At 47.6% G+C, this 22,531-nt stretch overlaps 1 protein-coding gene across 11 annotated transcripts in view; it reads left to right on the forward strand.

Moving 5' to 3' along the window:
- The window catches only part of Apbb2 (amyloid beta precursor protein binding family B member 2), a 314,642-nt gene that overhangs the window by 242,706 nt on the left and 49,405 nt on the right, over positions 1–22,531 (forward strand). For all 11 annotated transcript variants that reach the window (XM_052199529.1, XM_052199528.1, XM_052199523.1 and 8 more), the window contains 2 exons: positions 6,900–7,046; positions 9,528–9,655. In XM_052199529.1, coding sequence (XP_052055489.1) covers positions 6,900–7,046; positions 9,528–9,655 — 275 coding nt within the window. The remainder of the gene's footprint in view (positions 1–6,899; positions 7,047–9,527; positions 9,656–22,531) is intronic.

A 22,531-nucleotide genomic window follows, 5' to 3' on the forward strand; every position in this document is an offset into this window, starting at 1 on the left:
AAAGCCCTTCATATTCATACGGATACACTCCTTTCCACCTGACTCTGACCTTATGAACTGAGGACTGATCTCTCGTGAGTCCAGAAGACTGATCTCTATGATGAGGTCAGGAGCCAGGATAACCATCCTCTTGGGATCCAGCAATACAGACTTGAACCTGTGGACTGTGGCCATCCACCGGTCATCCCTGAAGCCCGAGGCTACGTCTCTCTAACGCCTGGAAGCTTTTGCATGTTCACCCTTCCCTGCCAAGCACCTGCATGGGAGAATGAGGGTTTTAATTCCTGTCAGCACAGCCTGCCCCTTGTGTGGGGCTATTGATGAGGTGTCAGACAGGTTGTTTTGCTTGTGTGGGGTTGTATTGAACACTGTTCCTGTATCCAACTCTGGGATGCACCTGCACCTCTAGCTAGGTCCCCCACAGGTGAGGTGGCTCCTTCTTAGTGTCTACTTCCGGTGTCATCTCCTCTGCATACTCCTAAGTTTCTAGCCTCTCTTTCGGCAAAGCCACTTAACTATTTTCCTAGATACCAGCTGGGGACATTTTTTGTTTTCCCTATGGCATGGTTTGTTGTTATTGTTTTGGTTTGGTTTTGGTGGTGGTGCCTGTGATATTGTGTGTGTGTGTGTGTGTGTGTGTTTGTTTTTGGGGTTTTGTTTTTTGTTATTGTTTTGTTGTTGTTGTTGTTGTTTTAGCAGCATCTTACTATGTAGCTCTGGCTGTCCTAGAACTCACTCTGTAAACCAAGCTAGCCTCAAATCCACAGAGATCCATCTGCCTCAGCCTGCTGAGTGCTGGGATCAAAGGTGTGCACCACCACGCCAGGCATCCCTCCAGTGTTTTGAGACAAGATCTCAGGTAGCCTGGCTTGGCCTTGAACCCCAGATCCTCCTGCCTCTGCCTCTCAAGTGCTGTGATCACAGGCATGCCCTCCCCACCCCCATCCCTCAGTGCACGTACTTGAGTTGGTATCTTGATCCGTGGGCACTCTTACCAGACTTGCTTGGAACCCTTTTTAACCCTTGATATACCCATAGTCCTTGAAAAAGTGGTGCCGGGACTTTGCCTTCCTTCCAAGATATACACACAATATGGAACTTGGGACTTCCTGAAACTCACCCGTGGAACTTGCCTAGAGCCGGGTGGCCTTCTGCAGAGGACAGGCATGACACCTCCTCCTAGATCTCCCCTCCTTGCCACCCACAGTGTGACCTTAAGGATGGATCATCTCTAGGTGGGAAAACAGACCGAGAATCAGCACATCTGGATAATGGGGAGCGTTCCCTGGCGCTGACACATCGGACCCGGAGCAAACACTGGCTTCCTTCCTCAGCAGTTCTCCTTGGGCCCCAGGCCACTGTGCCCACTGCTCATCCCCGTACAGTTGTCATAGCGACTGTTGGCGAAGCGCCCCTTGCTGTGGCAGCCCAAATGACTGTGCACTTGTAGACTCTTTTTATGTATATGAGTGCTTTGCTTGGAAGTGTGTCTGTGCACTGCGTGTGTGTGTGTGGTGCCCACAGAGGTCAGAGACGGGTGTTAGACTCCTTGGAACTAGAGCTCTGCATCGTTGGGCCCCACTAGGTGGTTGCTAGGAGTCAAACCCGGGTTCTCTGCCATAGCAACAGATGTTCGTAACTGTTGAGCCATCTCTCCAGTCCTCAGTGATCAGTGGAGTGTTTGGTTTGAGTGTTCATTGAGGCCTCCCTGTTCCTTGGCATGCAGTAAGCCTAAGAAATGCTTATGAGTGAGTGAATCCATTGTCTTACGAGCTCAACACGGCACCAACACCATTTAGGTCACTGTGACTCATTCTGAATCAAAAACCTCTGGGCTCCCAACCAATGTAGCTTGCGCCCGTTGTACGCCCTCATCTCAAGTTGGCATGGGATAGATTCTCACTGTGTGTCTCCTCTTTAGAAGCCTCGAGAGAGTAGGGGATGAGCCTTACTCACCTGTGTAGGTCTCCGGCAGCTAATTGGTGCTCAGTGGATGTCATTTACTCAGTAATTAAGCTAAAATGGCCATTCCTGAAAATGAGTGTCTTGGGATTTTTTTGGCAACATTTAACCTTTTAACATTTTAACTTGGCTGTGTGAGTCTCCTTGGTTTATAAGATCTATTTTGGTACCAGAGTCGTTTAACCCCAGCATTTAGAGGACTCACTATGTTGTAGCCAGGGTGACACTTTGTGGACATTAGCCACTGTCCTCTTTCTGCACATGCGGGCTGCCTCGCTTTTACTCGCTCCTCGTAGTTCAGGGGAGATCTGTGGTGTTCTGTCAACAATCTCTGGTCAGAGGAAGACAGAAGACAGAGACCTGGAACCTCGCTGGGTAAAGGAGACATGATCAGTCCTAGAGAGGGGGAGTCCTGGAGCCTGGAGAAGAGGGGGAAGTGAGCATGGGATGAGTCCCACAGTATGTCACCCGCTTTGTCCCTCTGGAGTCTCCTGGCAGCTCTGAGCTTACGTGTTATCATTTTCCCAGCAAACTTAGGGTTGCAGAGACTGAGCCCCTGCTGATTAGACTGTGATAGCCTGGACTGTGGACCCGGAATTAGCTCACACGGGGCTGAGAGACGGCTCACTCAGTAAAGTGCTGGTATGAGGAACTCAGTCCAAACTGCAGCACCCAGGTGAAAAACTGGATATTGTTTCAGTGTGGGGCCAGGTGACAGTGCAGGGCATGGTGGCAGCGCATGTGTCCGTTCCCAGCACTGAGGAAGCAGAGACCATGCATCCAGGAGCTCACTGGCTACCAAGTGTCATCAGTGATTCCCTGTTCCAGAAGAGAGATGCCGCCTCACAAAACAGAGCGGATGGTTCCTGAGGACTAGCCCGAGGTTGGCTTCTGGCCTTCACACATGCACATGCTCACATGCTGGAAAAGAAAGGCTAAGATCAGGAACAACAAGTGGCAGTCCTGGGGTTTGAACCAGGCATCTACACTGAGAACCCATAGAACGGTGTAACTCTGGATAGAGAACAGGGCTGCCCCTCCACAGTTGATGTTCTCAGCGCCTCAGCTCCAGGTCAGCAACATCTGGGGAGCTGCTAGAAATGCTGATTCCTGGGCCCTTCCCAAAACTGCCCCAACAGAGACTCTGGGGAAGGGGGAAGGGCTCTCTTTTCTGTGCCCTAATACACACACACACACACACACACACACACACACAGCATATACTCATACTTTATGTATCCACATGCTAATATCCATTCAGCTAGGAAAATGCTTAAAACCCACTAGTAGGAAAGAATATTTATTGACAATAATGATCGTAATTAAGCGTTTACTGGTTCTCGCTGTGTGCAGAACGTCAGCTTATTCAATTGCTTTAGCACTATAAAGTGGGAAACGTTATTACTCCCATCTCGCATATGAAGAAACTGACACCTGAGGTGACTTGCCACAGCGGCTCCCTGCGTCCTGCGGAGTCATGCTGGAACCCAGATCCCTCTGCTCACACCATCAAGACCTTCCACCTTTGCTCACTGCCGTCTTCATCGAGAGCTGTGAGGAATGAGCGAGCAGCCATTAAAATGATTATATTGATATTTTTATATTCAATTCATTTTCAAAACATTTAAAAAGGCAAGTGATTTGAATAAATATTTTATTTGTATTTTTTTTTTTAATTTTCTTGAGACAGTTTTTCCATGTAGCCCTGGCCACCCTAGAACTCTCTCTGTAGACCAGTCTGGCCTCGAACTCAGAGATTTGACACACACACACACTTTTTTTTTTTTTCAACTCTTCCCCCAACTCCAAATTAAGTTTTGTTTCCAAGAGCCAATCTTGGTAGGTCAGGTAACATAATGACTGCGTTAAAGCGTCCTGGCCACGTGGGGGCAGCACCGTGCAGTGCTGACGCTCTTTGCTCCTCCTTGGAAAGGCCCAGGCTGAAGCCATCTATGCTGCAGCAACACAGTAGCTCCTCCATAGGATTTTGCTTTGACCTCACGGAATGGTGGTGAAGCTTTTTAGATCAGAAACTAAAGAACTGCGTTACTGTGCAAGGAAGTGATTTTAAATAAATTCCTGATGATGATGATATAGTTTGGGCTTTCGTTTCTTTATTGATATGACAAAATGATATTCAGAAAGTGCTGTGGTAAGTTAGGTGATTACATTTTTTAAAGCCAAGAAAAATACCTTTTTTAAAAAACTGAGTTTATTTAGGTTGAAATCCACTCAGGGAACAAAGGGTAGACAGTATCTTTTTATCTTCCCAATTGTTAATTAAGAGCCATGCTCTTCTACCCTCCAAAGTGGTGGGTTCGACAATAAATACATATTTATCTTGATCAAAACCGTAGTGAATTTAGCCTCTGGTCTATATGCTGACATCTGGAGAGGGACCCTGTGATAGCCTCAGAAAGGAATGGTCTTTGGGGCAGACAGGAGCTGGGGACCAGCCATCCTGATTTGGTGAGCTCTAGACTCAGTGAGAGAGTCTGTTTCAGAAAATAAGGTGGAGCTAGAGGGAGGAAGACACCCAACGTTTACCTCTCGCCTCTGTACACACGCGCCTGCACATACATGAGAATAGTACCCCAAACGCAAAGAACCCCAGGCCATGTCCTATCTGTATGTGTTCATGAACATGGACACACACGCACACATACCCACACGTAAGAACAAATAAATAAATAAATAAAGTAAGTGGGTGCCGTATAAGTAATTATCATCCACAGCTAAAGTGAGTTCTTGGAGAGGCAGGCAGGAGGGGAGTGACAAGCTCTAAAGGGCAAGGCCAGAGGGTGGGTTGTGACAGTGACTCTACTAACAAGGCCTGTGCTGAGAACCAGCAGGAGATGTGTTTGAACTACCCCGCCTCCCTGGAGAAATAGTAGGGCCCCGCTGCCTGTGAGCTTAGACGCAGGTTTGATTAAAACAGGGTGTTTGGTGATGTGTGCCTGGGTGTTTCTGACTAGCCAACCAGAGAGAGAGAGTTTGGTCTGGGAGCTGAGAAAGCAGAGCCAGGAGAGGGAAAGGCCAGTCAGCAGACAAGTGCTTTCCCTTCCCTGAAGCCTCCCTGCAGCTCACACACACACGCAGAACAACTGTGAGGGGCTCTGCCACAGCTGTCCCCCAGACTGTCTCCAGGACTGCCTTTCCTCTGGGATTTATTTGTAATAGATGCTGCTCATGCACACGCTGACTGGGTAACAGAGTAGACGGTACCCAGCCTTCCCCGCCAGGCTGAGAGCATCTATCTGAGTGGTATGAAGGTGGGTTGCTTCTGTGTTTGGCATTCTGTTGAGTTTTCCCCTCCAGGAAATGTGATTGGCAACTCAGGCAAGGGACGCTGGTCTTGGTGCTGGTGTGGAGAAGGTTAGACCAGACTTAATGTTGGTCCCATTGGGATAAGTGGGGCAAGGGACACTGGTCATGGTGCTGGTGTGGAGAAGCTTAGACCAGACTTGATGTTGGTCACGTTGGGATAGGTTGTCATGAGTCTTCATTGCATTGTCAAATTTACGTTTGAAATTTGACAACTTCTCCTTGAGATCCAGTCTCTTTGCTTTCAAGGAAGAATGTGGCTGTCTACCCTCTGGGCCCTAGAGACTGGTCTCTTTGATGGGTGCATAGCTTCAAGGAGAACTTGGGGTGTGGGGAGAGAGGAGAAAACGTAATTCAGATCATCCGGGGACAGAAAATCTCAAGATCAAGAGCATTGCCCGTCCTGCACGTTGTTTTATGTCTTGGGATTAAGCACATACTTTATTCTTTGGTCTGTGTGTGGATGGATGGATGCATGCATGCATGCATGGGTGGGTGAGTGGTTAGATGGATGGATGGATGCAGGGGGATTTCATTTTCTCATAGGTCCCTGGCCTATCTAGTCTCAAGTTCTTGGCCACCTGTGCAGTGTCAGGCATGGGTTTCATCTCATGCGTCCAATCAGACAGCACTTGGTTGCCCCCACACCCCTTAGACCACTACTGCACCAGTGTGTCTGGTGGTCAGGTCACCACAGTAGACTGAAGGTTTTGTAGCTGGGTTGGTGTTTATCTTTCTCCTCCAGTAGCAGAAAATAAGCACATATACTGCTCTTTACATTAAAGGGAAACAGTGAACAGTAGAACTTTAAACAGGAGGGTGGGGAATAAAATAGTTCTAAATGTTAAGAGTGAATGTGGGAGTTGTGCTTAAAGGATACCCACAGCTCCCTCCCTGGGATCCCCAGCATTTCAGGACTGGGTGCTGGTTGCTTCCGTTGGACCTCAGATCTGCGTGTTATCCTGAAAGCACTTCCCTTCATCGTCTTTCCTTTCTGGACATTGGTCACTGCTTCACTGTCATCCAGAGGGAAGGAGAATATGCATGGACTTCACACTCTTCTATTTTCTTTGCCTAGGAGCTTAATAATACCAGATCTCATGGGGTTACCATAGAACATGGTCTTTCCATAGAAACAGAGAAGGAGAGGGAGGGAGGGATGGAGGGAGGGAGGGAGGGAGGGAGGAAGGAAGGAAGGAAGGAAGGAAGGAAGGAAGGAAGGAAGGAAGGAAGGAAGGAAGGAAGGGGAAGGGAAGGGAGGAAGGGGGGAATCTGCCTTATCACAGGTCATGAGACCTTAGAAAACTTTTTGCCCAATTAATTAACTCTGTGATTATGCTCCTGCTTCTGCTCTCTTCAAGGGAAAAAAATGTCTGGAAGCACTACATTTATTGGACAAAGAAGATCATCCCTATGTTTCTCAAAATAGCAAAAGTACAAATCGTCACAATTTCATCTTCCAACAGTAGAGCGTCTGCTGAGTTGGGAGGTCAGCCACAGTGAGACAAAGGAGCCCTGAGCAGACCTCGCTGCTGCTGTGTGGTTCTTGTAATGGGACGCAGACTGACCCCAGCCTATGAGTCACGTGTTTGCTTTCTGCCTTTGCCTTGCAGTGTTTCGCTGTGCGTTCTCTGGGCTGGGTAGAGATGGCAGAGGAGGACCTTGCCCCCGGGAAGAGCAGTGTCGCTGTCAACAACTGCATCCGGCAGCTTTCCTACTGCAAAAACGACATCCGGGACACCGTAGGCATCTGGGGAGAGGTGAGTCACGCGTGGAAAGACAGCAGCTACTTTCCTGAATTCACGCAGAAAGAACATTTCTCAATGACTGACCCTCTAATTCTCAGAGAGCCATCAGCAGACTCTCATGGCCAAGCAACCTTCCCATTTACATGTGAACAATGAAATGCCCATCTATTAACAGTTTTTTGGGAGACTACCCGTGGCTCTCAGTGATTCCTACTCCTGCACCCCTGCTCTAAAAGGTGACAAATGACCCTTCTTGCTTTGGAACCTGACAGTCATTACACATGAGCTTAGAACTGTTACCTACGTGTTGTCTCACTTTTAATAAAGTGAGTCTTCTTTGAACTATTAGCTGAGATAATATCTTGAGGGCTGGAGAGATGGCTCAGCTATTAAAGCCTAGGCTCACAACCAAAATGATAAGAGATAATATCCAATAGAAGGTAGTGAAGAAAACACCGCAGACTCGCGTTAGGAACACATCAGACAGGGAAGACTGTGTTCAGGCTTCATGACCTGCAGAGGGTATCAACAGCACCTTCAATAGTGCTCTGTGCAAGTCAGCCCTTCAATAGTGCTCTGCGCATGTCAGCCCTTCAATAGTGCTCTGCGCATGTCAGCCCTTCAATAGTGCTCTGCGCATGTCAGCCCTTCAATAGTGCTCTGCGCATGTCAGCCCTTCAATTGTGCTCTGCGCATGTCAGCCCTTCAATAGTGCACTGCGCATGTCAGCACCTTAAATAGTGCTCTGCGCATGTCAGCTCCTTTAGTAGTGCTCGGCGCATGTCCCCTGAGCAGAGTGTGGGTAGGAGACCTGGCTTTCAGCGTGGACTCTTTGGAACCCCTTTGCCAGGTTCTCCCAGCAGTACATCATGATGAGAAGCAGGTTCTCGGGTTCCCCGTGGCCTCGTCTGTCCCGAGGGAGAGCCTTGCTGTGGGACTGGACTACATTGCTAACCAGACTCGCTGATCCTGTGCGAGGAGGAAGAAAAGTTTTCTCTGTTGCAAGAAAACCCTTGTTGAGACTTCTCACTTCTCCCCGGGGGCCATCCAGTCACCCAGGACAGACTCTGACACTGAAGTGTGATCTCACAACATATCTCTGAACAAGAAATTTAACAGTTTTTGCTCTCCTTCAGTCAAAATGCTAGCTTTCCCATTCTCGGTGGGGGTTTACAAGAAAGTTTGCTATGATTTATAGTAACATGGTTGGCAGACATTTGCAGATACCATAGGTTTGAGGCAGCAGGCAATCCACCATTCAGGCTGTGAGGGGATGCTTTGGCCACAGGCGTCTGTGCAAGTTACATTTTTGTTCGTGATTTCATCTGCAAATGGTTTATCTGCTCGCGAGGGAAAGCTCTCTGAATCCCAGCTAAATACTCTCCGACAGAGACACTGTCTACCTGCCCTGCCACCCCAAGTGGCACAGCTCAGTCATTCTAAGACCCTGTCTTAGTCAGGGTTTCTATTCCTGCACAAACATCATGACCAAGAAGCAAGTTGCGGGGGGAGGGTTTATTGAGCTTACACTTCCATGCTGCTGTTCATCACTAAAGGAAGTCAGGACTGGAACTCAAGCAGATCAGGAAGCAGGAGCTAATGCAGAGGCCATGAAGGAATGTTTTTTACGGCTTGCTTCCCCGGCTTGCTTCCCCGGCTTGCTCAGCTTGCTCTCATACAGAACCCAAGACTACCAGCCCAAGGATGGCACCACCCAAAAGGGGCCCTCCCCTCTTGATCACTAATTGAAAAAATGCCCCACAGCTGGATCTCATGGAGGCACTTCCCTGTTCTCTGTGGTAACTCCAGCCTATGTCAAGTTGACACACAAAAACAAGCCAGTACAGACCCTTTAACACCATTCTCAAAAATTGTACCAAGAGCATCTGATCCGTCCCTTTGGGATTGGAGCTTCACCAAGAGGCCTCATGGTTCAACTGAGGCAGGCTTCCCTGGCCTCAGTGTGGCAGCATCTGGGTTGCCTTCTTGAGAGAGTACCTTTCAGCTGTGCAGCAGATGGGTAATAGTTCCTTAAAAATGTGCGTGAGGATTGCGCGGGAGAAGTTGCGTAAGCTAGCAGTCCTGCCCTTAGACCCAGCCTGTATGGGCAGAGAGCACATGAACCTACTTAACATTCAATAAGCAAGCACAGGGAAGTGAGCTGCCGTCTGTCCAGAGAAGCACTGCAAAGCCATGCCCACCCTTTGCTCGTCACATCCCATGGACACAGGGCGGAAGAGTGCAGAGGTCATGGCTGTGGGCCAAGGAAGGGGGGAGTGTGTGCTTGGCATGAAGAATAGTGAGGGGGAATCTCTCAGGAACTATCAGAGGGTGTGTGTGGGGGGGGGGTCACAAAGGAAGGTTCTCTGCAACATCCCTGCTAGTAATTTGTCTAGATCCAGAAGTGTAAGTAGTTTAAAAGAGCTAGCTGAAAAGCAGGCTGGTTGGCACACGTCAGGTGTGAGTCCTCCGTGTTCTCTCCTTGACTCGCAGGGCAAAGACATGTACCTGATCCTGGAAAACGACACGCTCAGCCTGGTGGACCCCATGGACCGCTCCGTGTTACACTCCCAGCCCATCGTGAGCATCCGCGTGTGGGGCGTGGGCCGAGACAACGGCCGGTGAGTGCTTTGGGCTGGTCAAGCCTAACCCTGAAGCAAGCGTGAGCTCACAGCCCCTCCCTCAGTGTGAAACTTGACAGATTAGAGAAGCAAAGGCCTGTGGGAGTGAAGTCTCCGCCTTGCTCCCCTGCCTCGCAAGGTATCCCCGACTTTTTGGTTCTGTTCCGGGCTCTGCCCTTCAAACCCTTGTCAGCTCTGACTCCTGCCTTTGGGCCTCCATACTTCTCCTCCCTCATTTGTACCAAGTTCCCGACTCCTCAGACAATCCGCACCTCTTTATTTCTCTCTTCTCTGTGTTTCTTTTGTAATCTGTGGTGCTCTCGGCTGCATCCCGGCTACTTCAGCCACTAATGGTGACTCTCCATAAGGGGCTTGTTTGAAAAGATAAGATCACACACGAGTCTGAGCCTTCAATTGTTAAGTCAAATGAGGATCTGGGGCTTGGATTTGGTTATTAAACACACACACACACACTTGAAATGTTTGCTTATAACAGTCACATTCCATGTATGTTTCTATGAAATTCTACTGAAAACGAGTTACCACAAGGACTCTGAATCTTCTGTTCGCGAAGGTGACAGGACACTGATGTTCTGATTTTCAAGCCCATGTCATAGCTGATAACTTCAACGGCTGTTATCACTAATGTCTTACCTGGACCCCATTGTAAAATGTAACACTGTTACATGCAGTTGATGCTTCCATTATTGTCAATTTTTTGACAATTCCCAAGGTGCAGGGGCATCTTCTGGCATCTTGGGTCAAACTATGAGACACTTAAAGTATCATGCTGTTGAAAATGGACAGAAATGTTACCAAAGTAGTAAAAATCACAGGTGTCAAGGGACTGGCTCTCCCAAACATTCCGGTTGGTTTGTTTGGAATTGAGTCACATCCTTCTTTATAAGGAGAGGGTCTACCTTGTCTTCTACAGTCTTCCTGTATATAAGCACCAGAGTATTTGATTGTCTTTGACCAGTTGAACATTCTAAACCAGAAAGGAACGATTATAGCTAAGTAGTTGACAGGCAAAAGAATAAGCCTTTATGCTGGAACCAGATGTGAGAAAGTCCTCTGGCTGCTGATTGGGTTAAACCTTCCTGAGAGCATGGCATGTCTCTGCACCATCTAAGCAGAGCGAGGAGTCCTGACAGCTGGGGCAGGTGCTTTGTGTGAGTGGAGAGGACGCTCATAGACACCTGGGGTTCGTCTGGCAGCAGCCGAGTTCTCACCTTCACCAGTGAGTTACTTTTCAAAGGAACTCTGAGATGGCCGTTACTCTTGTGTGAAAACACATAGCCTTGGTCGAGAGCTCTTGCTTTCCTGATTTCTGGCCTCCATGTCTATCCATACAGCAAGAGCCAAAGTGGAGATCGTCATATACTCAGATAACTAGGAACATGCATTCGGGTGTTTTGGTGTATTTTTGAGGTTAGATCTTACTGATGCAAGGTTTTTTGGTCTACTCTATTTCTTTAAAATAAATTCAGTCACCACGTGTGTATGAGAGGACGTGATTTGGGTTCTCGGTGGCAGAACTGTGTGAGCTCTTTGCACCTCCTGTCACCTGAGAAATGAAGATGCGACAGGGACCACAGCACATGTGCACTCGCCCCAGCCAGTGTGTACAGTAATTGGCACAACCGTGGAAACATGCAAGTGCTTAATGAATGTTTACTTTTGATTTGTTTAAAGCAGCATGCACTTAGCAGATGCGCTAATTACATGGCTCCCATTCCAAGGCACTGGGGATGCAGTGGAGAGAGTCAGACTTCCACCAGCTTCAAGGACCACGGGGGAAATAGGGGCTAAGAAACCCTTGCAAGCCCTGATGAGTTCAGTTGGCCTGCAGAGCAGAAAGAGCCCCTCACAGCCTCACCCCCACCAAATTAAGTTAGATGGTTAGATGGGGTGCCTCCCCGTAGGCAGTCAGGGTCTCCACATGCCTCTGTGTAGGCGTGGGGGCGTCTTTGAGCCTGATCCCTTTTGGGGCAGTGCATAAGGAAGCAAGTTTGCTGCTTAAAGGTTCTGTTTCTTCCCATTGGTCCCCTGAGCTTTCATGCCCTGGAAGAAGGAGCCTTTGTGTTTCCAATATATATTTAACGTTCCTTTGCCTTTTATTCTCTGTCTTTTTTTTTTTTTCTTAACAGCAATTTACAAGAGCAAATTCAATTTGTAATGCTGCAAAGGAAAGGGGTTTTTCACATTGTATGAATAAAACATTAACAGTGTTTCATTTTGCCCGGGAAAACAAGGCCATTTCGCATTCTCTTTTGTAGCATTCCTCCTGGCGGAGAAAATGGCATCTCTTGGGGGTGTTTCTTGAAGTGGTTAAGATGAGTAAGGAAAGTCCGTGTGCCAGACGGAAAGGGCACAGACCTTCCCTGCAGAGCATTGCACCCCACTGAGCCGGGAAACCTCGGAGTTTCTGCAAGTGTCTTGGGTCTAGTGATTTTCTTAAGGCTTTCAAGTGAGTTCAGTTTCTTTGTAGCTTCTTGGGTAGTCGGCTTGCTTTGGCTGAAGAGGTCATCTGGGGGTAATAGAGGATGACGCCCCACCCACTGTCTTCTGGGGCGGAGTGGGAAAAGCCTTATGGGCTGGGTAAGGAGTTGGAGTTGTCTCTGATGTTGGCTCTGTGGGGTTTGTTTGTAGGGTTTCAGTTCTGACTGAAGCTTAGTCTGGGCTTAAGGAGGGAACCTGGCCTTCTGCACTGGGGACCTGTTTGCTTTACTGCCTGGAACTGCAGGGCTGCCTCCTCCTTCTTGGCCATGCCACACTTTGACTCCTCTAATCACAGTGATGAAGGCCAGTGAGGAAGTTGTACAGGTTGTATATCCCCCAAAGTAGCACAAAGAGTGATGTGCGTGTGCGGTGTCCTCGTCACTGTGTGGAAGAGGGCATCCTCAGGGGTGTGGATGGCACAAAGAGAGATGACCAGAGGACCACTTCTCATTTGGTCTCTATGAGCCTGCCAGGCCACCATTCCAACAGGAGGTAGAAGGGATGTCACCTCCCTGTCTGGAAAGCCTGTTGTAAACTTTAAACTCAGCATTTTTACACTATGGAAGCAACTTTCTCCTTATTCTTAATAGAAGTATCAAACGTAAGTGAGCTCAATCACTCAACCTAAGAGAACTTTAGCAGAGACTCCCCGCTTTTTTCCAATGACAGATATGAACCCATCTTCTAGGATGGGGCGCCGAGATCCTGTATCCACTGGCCAAAGGCAATCCAGTCATGTCTCCTGTGAGGGAAAGGGATAGTTGGGCTTGTGGGGCTTTCAGATCTCATTAACGGGAAGCTTTCATGTTGGTGTAGCCTGTAAGATATCCATAGTAAACGACCTAAGCAGTGGTCCTCACACACCGTGGATAGTGGCCCCTTCGGCAAACCTCTGTCTCCACAAATATTTACATAATGACTCATAACATCAGCAAAATTACACTTATGAAGCAGCAATATGGAATAATTTTATGACTGGGGGTCACCGAAACACAAGGAACTGTATTAAAGGGTTGCAGCGTCAGGAAGGTTGAGAACCACTGGTCCTAGAGTCACCTGGGAAACTGTGTTAAACCTGGTGACAGATCCTTTTCACACTCTGAACCCTCCATCTCTGAGACTTTGGACTATAGTCTACAATGGAATACACTCTGTGTCACTCAGCTTCGTGTGATAAAATGTCTTAGGTAATTAATTTTTTTTAAAGGAAAAGGCACCGTGGTCAGTTGGCACCATGGCTTTTAGGACTGCGGTATGGTGGCCCTACATCTTGAGGAAAATGTGTTGTAGAAGGAGCTATTTCCCTCACCACAGCTGGGAAACCAAAGGAAGAAAGAAATGGGGCTGAGTGCCCCATCAGTCATGTTCCTATCCAACCAGAGCACTTTCATCCAGGCCCTCCTCTTAAAGGCCCCTCTCTCCCCAGCAGTTCTGTGAGTTGAGGACCAAGCCTTTGTGTGGACTGTGGAGGTAGGGATGTGTATCAGTGTCCTTCGTGGAAATGTATCCACACACTAGGAAAGCAGCTCAGGGCTGTAAACTCATCGGTTTACATTAGCAGCCACACTAAACTGCTGAGGGTTGTTTATTAAGAAAAATTTGATTGCATCCAGTAAATAATGATCGTAAGTGGAGGCCCTATTGGGCCTGCCCTAATGAAGATAAAACTTCCCCATAATTAATAGTCAACAGCCGTCAACAGCCGTCAACAGCATGTGTACACATGCGTTTTAGCAACTGGTCCTGCATTCTTTCTCGGGTTGAAGGTGTACCCTGTGAAACTGTGAGTGTGTGTTTGGTTTGTACAGCACACCTTCTCCTCCTGGAGAAAATGCTTTATATGTCCCTTTTCTGACTGTAATGGTGACTAATTGTAGTAAGATCCCCGGTCATCACAAAGTATTCCTGAACTGTCTGATGATTTATCTTTGGCTTAGTTATTCTCTATGGTTTAGATCGCAGGAAATTCTTATCCCATGAATATGGAATAAAGGATCGTGCCAGGTGTTCTCAAATAATCTTTTCTCCTAGGTCATCTCCGGTGGGTTTTAGGAATGACCTTGGTTCCCGTTGCTTTCAAAGGCTTCTTGCCACACATAGTGCGTGTTCTTGTTTCTGGTTTTGCTGCTTTGTTTTATTTTTCAAACACTGCTGCTCAGTTTTGATTGGCTCTTGACAATACTGAAATTATTTAGTTAGGAAGAAAAATAAAAACAACTCCAGATGACCCCCCACTGACCCTCTCATTCTTTCCCAACACTAGATATTGAACCTAGCCCTCCATCTCCCACCCCGACCCCACCCCCACCATGTTAGGCAAACACCCTACTCCTGAGCCCTCTCCCCACTTTTTACTTTCTGGGACTTGTATCACTTCACTGCTCAGTCTGGCCTTAAACTCACCCTTCAGCTCCAGACTAAACCGTATTTAGCTATACCACATTGCTCCCACGGTCTGCTATTTTGGGGGAGGGGTATAGATCAGCTTGCTGTCACTATAACCAAACGCATGAGAATAATTCCTTTTTAAGGAAAGGAGTTACTCTGACTCGGTCCTGCTCCATGGAACTCCTCGGGATCTCTCTTCCAGCATCCCCCAGCCTCTTTCCCAGGTTCCCTGAAGCGTAAAGGTCAGAGCCCTGTCTTGGAATGACTGCACTCATGAGAATTTAATGTTCTTTCCATGGCCTTTGAGTTACCAGCTGCAATTCTTCTTCCTCTCTGTTCAGAGAACTGGTGCTGTTTCTGCTTTTCGAATGGCCCTGCTTCCACTTAGAAAGGAATTAGCAGGACAGATACAGACAGGGTGCTCGGTGCCTTTATAGCAGGTGCCTCTGTGTTGGCAGATGCTCCCTCCACAGGAATTAGTGGCAGTTCCACAGGTCAGCCCTCACTCCCCAGGAGCACACCACACAGGAAGCCCTTGCTCCTGCAGTTGTCTCACAGTGGCAATTCCTTGGCAAGGACTGGAGAAGCAAGGGTCTTTTAGCTCTTCAGTCTTTGTCCAAATTATTGGCTGTTTCTAAGCAATTGTTGTCTTGTGGAAAACCCCAACTCTGTTGTCTGCCTGTGAATCCTGTTCCCCTAACTGGGCAGCCTTGTCAGGCCTCAATGGGAGAGGATGTGCCTGGTGCCTAGACTTGAGGTACCGGGACTGAGTGACACCCAGCAGGGACCTCCTCCTCCTCCTCATTAGTGAAGAGGAAGGGTGTGGGGAGGAGCTGTGTGAAAGAAAGACTAGAAAAGGGCGTAGCTGCAGTCAGGATGCAATATAAATAAATATAAATACATGGGGAAAGAAATAAAATACAATAAAGCTACTTACAGAGAAAAATGAGTTAGCACAGGCTAAAGGAAGCAGCAGCTTGTACAGTCTTGTTATGTTGTGGTGTCTTAGTCAGGGTTTCTATTCCTGCACAAACATCATGACTAAGAAGCAAGTTGGGGAAGAAAGGGTTTATTCAGCTTACACTTCCACATTGCTGTTCATCACCAAAGGAAGTCAGGACTGGAACTCAAGCAGGTCAGGAAGCAGGAGCTAATGCAGAGGTCATGAAGGGATGTTTTTTACGGCTTGCTTCCCCTGGCTTGCTCAGCCTGTTCTCTTGTAGAACCCAAGAATACAGCCCAGAGATGGTTGCACCCACAAGGGGCCCTCCCCACTTGATCACTAATTGAGAAAATGCCCCACACACAGATGAATCACATGGAGGCATTTCCCAACTGAAACTCCTTTCTCTGTGATAACTCCAGCCTGTGTCACGTTGACACACAAAACCAGCCAATACATGTGGGGAGGGAGGGGCCAGGCAGCTTTCCATGACTATGACAAAATACCTAAGATAATCACTTTTTAAAAAGAGGAAAGGTTTGCTTTAGCCTGTGACTATTCGAGTGTGTTGTCTTTACAACTTAGTTATGTATTCATGGTGGAAATGTGTGGCCAGGAAGCAAAGAGGGTAATGAGGAGACAGGTCTCAATATCCCCAGAAGAGCATGTCCCCAGTGACCTTTCTTCCTCCCACTAGACCCCACTCTTAAAGGTTCCATCACCTCCTACTGGTGCCCAGGGTGGAGACCAACACCATAGCACTGAGCCTTTGGAAGACATTTCATGTTCAAATTACAGCATAGACCTTTTGAGAGAGCTGTTTTAAGTGAGTGACTGTGGCTATTCTTCTATTTAGCTATACTATACTGTGTCACACAGTGTGCATATTGGGGCTGGGGTGTCAGTCAGCTTTCAATCACTATGACAAAATGACTTGAGATAATCACCTTTAATAGATGGAAAGGGTTGCTTTAACCCCTGATCACTTATTTCTATTGCTTTCGGCCCTTACTTGCATTGTATATCATGGTGGCTGTGGTGTTTTGTATATGCTTGGCTCAGGGAGTGGCACTATTAGGAGGTGTGGCCTTGTATCACTGTGGGTGTGGTCTTTAAGGTCCTCGCCCTAGCTGCCTGGAAGCCAGTCTTCTCCTAGCTGCCTCTGAACAAGATGTGGAACTCTCAGCTTCTCCAGCCCCATTTCTGCCTGGATGCTGCCATGCTTCCTGCCTTGATGATAAGGGACTGAACCTCTGAAGTGTAATCCAGCCCCAATTAAACGTCGTCCTTCTAAGAGTTGCCTTGGTCATAGTATCTGTTCACAGCAGTAAAACCCTAACTAAGACAGTGGTCATAACAACACTTGGGCCAAGGAGACTTCCTTTATAAGTAGGTAGGATTGGCCAATGGAAGTAGGCATGTCTGCCTGAGATGACAGGGAGTTATGAGGCAGTTGCTTTTTTTTTTATGAGTAATGAGGCAGTTACTTTTTTGTGTGTTTGATTGTTTTTTAAAATATTTTTTAAAAATTATGTATATGGGGCTGGCTATGTGTACATGTGTGCAGTGCCTGTGAAGACCAGAGGCATCCGATCTCCTGGAACAACAGTCATAGGCAGTTGTGAGCCCCGTGATGTAGATGCTGGGGCTCTACCAAGTCCTCTGCAAAAGCAGCACGTACTCAGAACCCCTGAGCCATCCGTCCGCTCCTCTCCCTCCCCAACCTTTAGCTTTTTTTGGCTAATCTGGAAGTTCCCTATATTTTTGCTTCCCCATCATTGCTTCTTTTTAGATGTGATTTGCTGGGTCTCCGTGCAGGAGATTGTTTCCTAATTCCATCCAATTGAGGATTCTGTGAGGCAGGCAGTAATGAAAGATTGATGGAACCCCAAGCTCTGCTGATGAAAATTTAATCTGGGGTGTCTGCCACCATGCCTCAGGGAAAGACATCTTTGGAGAAAGAATAATAATTCTCTCCCTTTGCCACAGGATTGTCATGACCTCTGGAGTTAATTTCGTTTTAATACAACCTCAGGATAAGCAGGGGCCTCAGGATTTTCTTGACCATCCTGCTGACTTATGTCGCTGTGGCGTCCTTGCCTCCTATTAATCATGATGACGTGTTCACTGAACTTTGAACATAGAATAACCTTTAAAGAAAGACGTTGTAAGTGATTGCCTAGGAAACGTCCCCTCAGGGAATTCAGGTGGGCACTTTCAGTCACAGCAGTCACGGCGACACTGTCACTGACGGTGACTGGAGAAGCCTCATCCACCTTGGTGCCTCTGACCCTGCTCATCACTCAGTGCCGTGTGCAGGGTTCAGCAACAGCCGGGGCCTGCCCTGCAGTTTCTAGAGGATACGGTCAAGGTCAGGGTTCCCTGAAAAATGTCCATCTTTTGAATCCTGAGTCCCAAGCTAAGTGATGAGTCAGCCTTTGGGGCTGCAGAGGGAAGGAGATGGTCTTGACTGTGACTGTATTCTGAACCAGTCTTCAAGGCACCATCTTGGAGTATTCCCAGAAGTAGTCTTGTTTGGAGCAATGGTTGAACCACTCACATGGTATTCCCATTGGGGACCAACTGTGGTTCTCTGAGGAAGGCCTTCTCTGAGGATGTTAGATGATAGTCAATAACACAGCTCTATTGGATGATTTTCAGTGAAACAGCTGGTGCACTTTGTCCAGGGTGAGCCAAGGCTGTGTGTGAACCTTGGAGAGTGGGAAGGCGTTCTCAGAGTGACTGGAAATCACTGGCTGGAGCTCAGCATGCTGTGAAGGCCTCATTTGTGTGGAGAGGTATCCAGGAGTCCTAGGAACATGCTGGGCGGTCCATACAGGGGAAAGAAGAAGGTGAATGCATAGGTTTGCCAAGGCTACACGGCCCTCCTCAGGAAGACAATGTGGGAGTCAGGCTCCCCAGGTAAAGTCAGAGAAGGGAAGTCCTCGTTTTGGGCCAGACTCAGAGGAGCTATCCGGACATGGTAGACTTTGACCTTTGACCTTAAGTTTCCCACCACTCACATAAACAAGGATGAGTGATGAGGAGCAGAGAAAGTTTGAGCTCTTGTGAGCAGAACTTCAGTCCATTACAGAGCATGTCACAGAAGGTACACATGCCCCAAGCTTTATGTCACTGTGAATGAATGTTCAGCTGTGGCTTTTCAAGAACGAGTTGTCACCTTGAATGCTTTGATCTCAAACGTAACCACCCTGAGATTTTTAGCTTCTGGTTGAATGCAATGAGTAAGAATGGCTTGGGAGCCTCTAGGGACAAAGGGCCTGAGAGCCCAGGTTTGGGCTCAGAGAGGATTCCCATGGGCAACTCGATGGAGGTCTGGGAGCCAGAACAGGCCAAGAGAAGGAACTGGGTGCAAGTCCCCATTTGCAAACCAGTTGTGGGTCTTTGCTTAAGCTGTTAGGGGCACCTTCTCGGTGTCCTGGTCTCTCCACCCCTCCATCTGCAGCAGGAATCACCGCTTCAGTAACAAAAGTGCAGAAGTGTTTTCTAACAAGTGCTACACATTAGCAGTACTCTATATTAACATAGTAATAGTTCCCTGAAATATAATATAATGTATTTGTTACATTTATCAAATTATATAGTTTATAAAAGTTAAAAATGGTTCTGTCACCCAGTTGGTAGAGTGCTTGCCTAGTCTGGCCCAAAGCCCTTCGTAAAATCTCCATCAACATAAATCAACTGGGGCAGAACACGCCTGTAATCCCAGCTCTGGGGACTGGAGACAAGATGAGTTCAAAGCTGCTCTTAGCTTCACAGAGAGCTTGCGGCCATCCTGGGATTCATCAGACCCTGTCCAGACAAACAAACAAAGCCAGGTGAGGGAGGTGCACATCTTTAATCTCAGCACTCGGGAGACAGAGATGGGCAGATCTTAATGGTTTTAAGGCTTACCTGTCTACACAGTGGGCTCCAGGCCAGCTAGGACTACATAGTGGGGCTCTGTCTCAAAAAAAAAATTTTTGAAAGAATTTTGACATGGACAGTGTGGTGGTTTGAATATGCTCTGCCCAGAGAGTGGCACTACTAGGAGATGTGGCCTTGTTAGAGTAGGTGTGGCCTTTTTGGAAGTGTGTCACTGTGGGGGTGGGCTTGAGACCCTCCTCCTAGCTGCCTAGAAGACTGTCTTCTGTTTGCCTTCAGAACAAGATGTAGAACTCTCAACCCCTTCAGTACCAGTGCCTGCCTAGACACTGCCATGCTTCCCACCATGATGATAATGGTCTGAACTTCAGAGTCTGTAAGCCAACCCCAGTTAAATGTGTCCTTTATAAGACTTGCCTTGGTCATGGTGTCTCTTCACAGCTATGGAAACCCTGACTAAGGCGGTCAGTATTATTGTGTCCTTTGACTATCTGTAAAAGTTGTGACTTCCTGGTTCACTGTGATGGTAGCAAATGATTTGAAACGCCTTCATAGAGTTCTTCTGAGATATCCAAACCTGGCTCAAAAACCAACGTGTATTCCCCTGAGCTGCTCACTACCGGGCTGAGTACGTAAGTCGCAGAGCTGGGAATATAAGCCCTATAGTAGATGGTGCTTAGAAACCTTGGGTTTTGATAAAAGTGAGAATATCTGAATATGATCCCATAAGGAATTCCCAGCCAGTCACTTGCGATACAACACTGCTGTCAGCCAACACACTTGGGTCACCAGGGCTGTGCTCGCCCTGCCCTTCACGCCTGGCCTGTCCAAGGACAAGAAGTCATGCTGCCTTCCTTCCCTCAGAGTTCACAACCTTTGGATTCAGGTGCCTCATCTCAGGTTTCAGGGCTGTAACTCCAACTGGGCATTCCTGTCTTCTGGGCTGCTTTCCAGAGAGTGCCCTGGAAGAATGCTCTTAGAAAAGCAGAGAGCTGGAAGGGAAGGGACGGTGGCCAGGAGTTGAAAGCCATCTTGCTCCCTACAGATGGGAACCTGTTTGCATCTCTCCATGGGGCACATACACAGCTCTGGCTTCTCATATGTAGAGAGTTGGCCAAAGCTCTATCCAGTGCCAATATGCACCAGCAGGTGCACAGAGAAACAAGTGTCCAGACACTTAATTCACACAGCAGCCTGCTGGCTCTCAAAATAGGTGAAAGAAGAAACAAGACCCCGCATAACACCAAAAATAATATATACTATATGGCTTTGTTAATATAAAATTATTGGTGGCAGAGGTAGAGATTATAAAGACAGCAAAAGAACCTTTGAGGAAAATAAAGAATTTAGGGCAGTTTTAAATTTAAGTTTTAAAAAAAAAACTTACTTAAGTTTCAACTCTTTAGAAAAGGTAAGAACTTGATACAGTGTGTGCCTTTATTGTAAGCCACTGATTCATTCTGGAAAGCAAATAGAATATAAATTTTAATAAAGAGGCAGAGCAGGGTTACAATGCGTCATCATCCATAAGGTGTTTGAAGTACAGGTTTCCCTGACTTCCCCTGTATCTCGGGTTGGGAAATAGCATTCTGTAACAGGAGTGTCTCGGGCTGTTTTTTCCTTCCCTGTAAAGTCCCTAAGTCATAAAATGAATAGCAGAGTTAAAAAATTTCTCCCTACAGCCAGTTAGTATTTATTGACCAATGCAAGTGACACTTTTGGCTTTCTACATGAATTAAAGAACCATAGAGCCTGACAGAAAGCATAGCCCGCCTCCAGAGGTGCTCACCAGCCCGCCAGCCTCACTTCCGCTGCCAACGAGAACTCCATTTCAAAGACAAGCGGAGATTACTAAAGGCGTTAGACAGAACAGATGAAGGGAAATTTCTTAATATATTTTCCCCACAAACTCGGTGGCCTGCAGCCGTTGTCTTGTGACCCTTTCATGCCAAAAGGAAACGGTCTGATTTATCTCCACCTACCCTCTAGCTTAATAGTTGCTTTGTCTTTTTTATTGATGTAACAGAAGCTGTAGAAGATATTTATAAGAAAGATAAAGCCTAACGCTAGTCATTGAATTCACTAAGCTGGGGGTTGAAAGGAAAAGGAAAAGTTTTTTACGATACAGTGGAGAAGGTCTATGCTGCACCAGTGAAAGTCGGATGGATATAGTATATGCCTTGTTTTCAAACTTTGGTCCCTTTTAGGTAATTTTTAATTCTGCAGTCTGGGGGCCGGAGGGTTCGTCCCGGCCTGTCGAGCTGAGTCAGAGGGAGGACATGGCTGCCCTTGTTCTAGAGACCCTGGGAAGAGCCTGTCCTGACCCCTTCCAGCTTCTGCTAATTGTTGGTGTTTCTGCATGGGGTCATGTCACATCAGCCAGCCTCACAGTGTCATCTCCCTGGGCCTCCAGGTTAGGACACCCGTGATTGACCTCTGGGCCAACTTGGGTAATACCTGCCCACCCCCTTAATAATTCTTAACCCGACCCCATCTACAAAAACACTATTGCAGGCTGGAGAGATGGCTCCTCCAGAGGTCCTGAGTTCAATTCCCAGCAAGCACATAGTGGCTCACAACCATCTGTAATGGGATCTGGTGCCCTCTTCTGGCCTTCAGGCAGAACACTGTACACATAATAAATAAATCTTTAAAAAAAAAACAAAAAACCCACTCTTCCTTTCAGGTACTACCTGCCTACAGGTGTCAGAGATGGGACACTAGTCCCTGGAGTTGTTTTGTGGGGGTCCCTAGAGCTCCTTCCCCCGTTGCTCACCCACCCTGCTCCTCCACCTTCCACTCCCTCCCTCACGGTGCTACCCGTCCCGTGAGCATCACTGGGATAAGATGCAGCCCCGGCAGATTCCACAGCCAGGCTTTCTGTGCCCATGTAACTGGGCATCTGAACCCTCTGTACCCCTCGGCAGCCAAGGAAGCCTTAGGGCCAACATGCAGTGGGGCGTGAGATGATAGTAAAATTCCGACCTTCCCACAGCGCTGTCCACCCTCGCCGCTCTGCTCATCTGCACGGCGGTGCTGGGTGTAGTGGGCTGGAGACAGGGGGCTGCCCAAGAAGGTTCCACTGCGCCTGCTCTATTTTATTTTTCCTGGGGCAGTTAAAGCATTGAATGTTTATGAACTAATTCATCATCCTTTCC

Source organism: Apodemus sylvaticus, chromosome 11 (assembly GCF_947179515.1).
Source record: "Apodemus sylvaticus chromosome 11, mApoSyl1.1, whole genome shotgun sequence".
In the NCBI taxonomy this organism is placed as follows: domain Eukaryota; kingdom Metazoa; phylum Chordata; class Mammalia; order Rodentia; family Muridae; genus Apodemus; species Apodemus sylvaticus.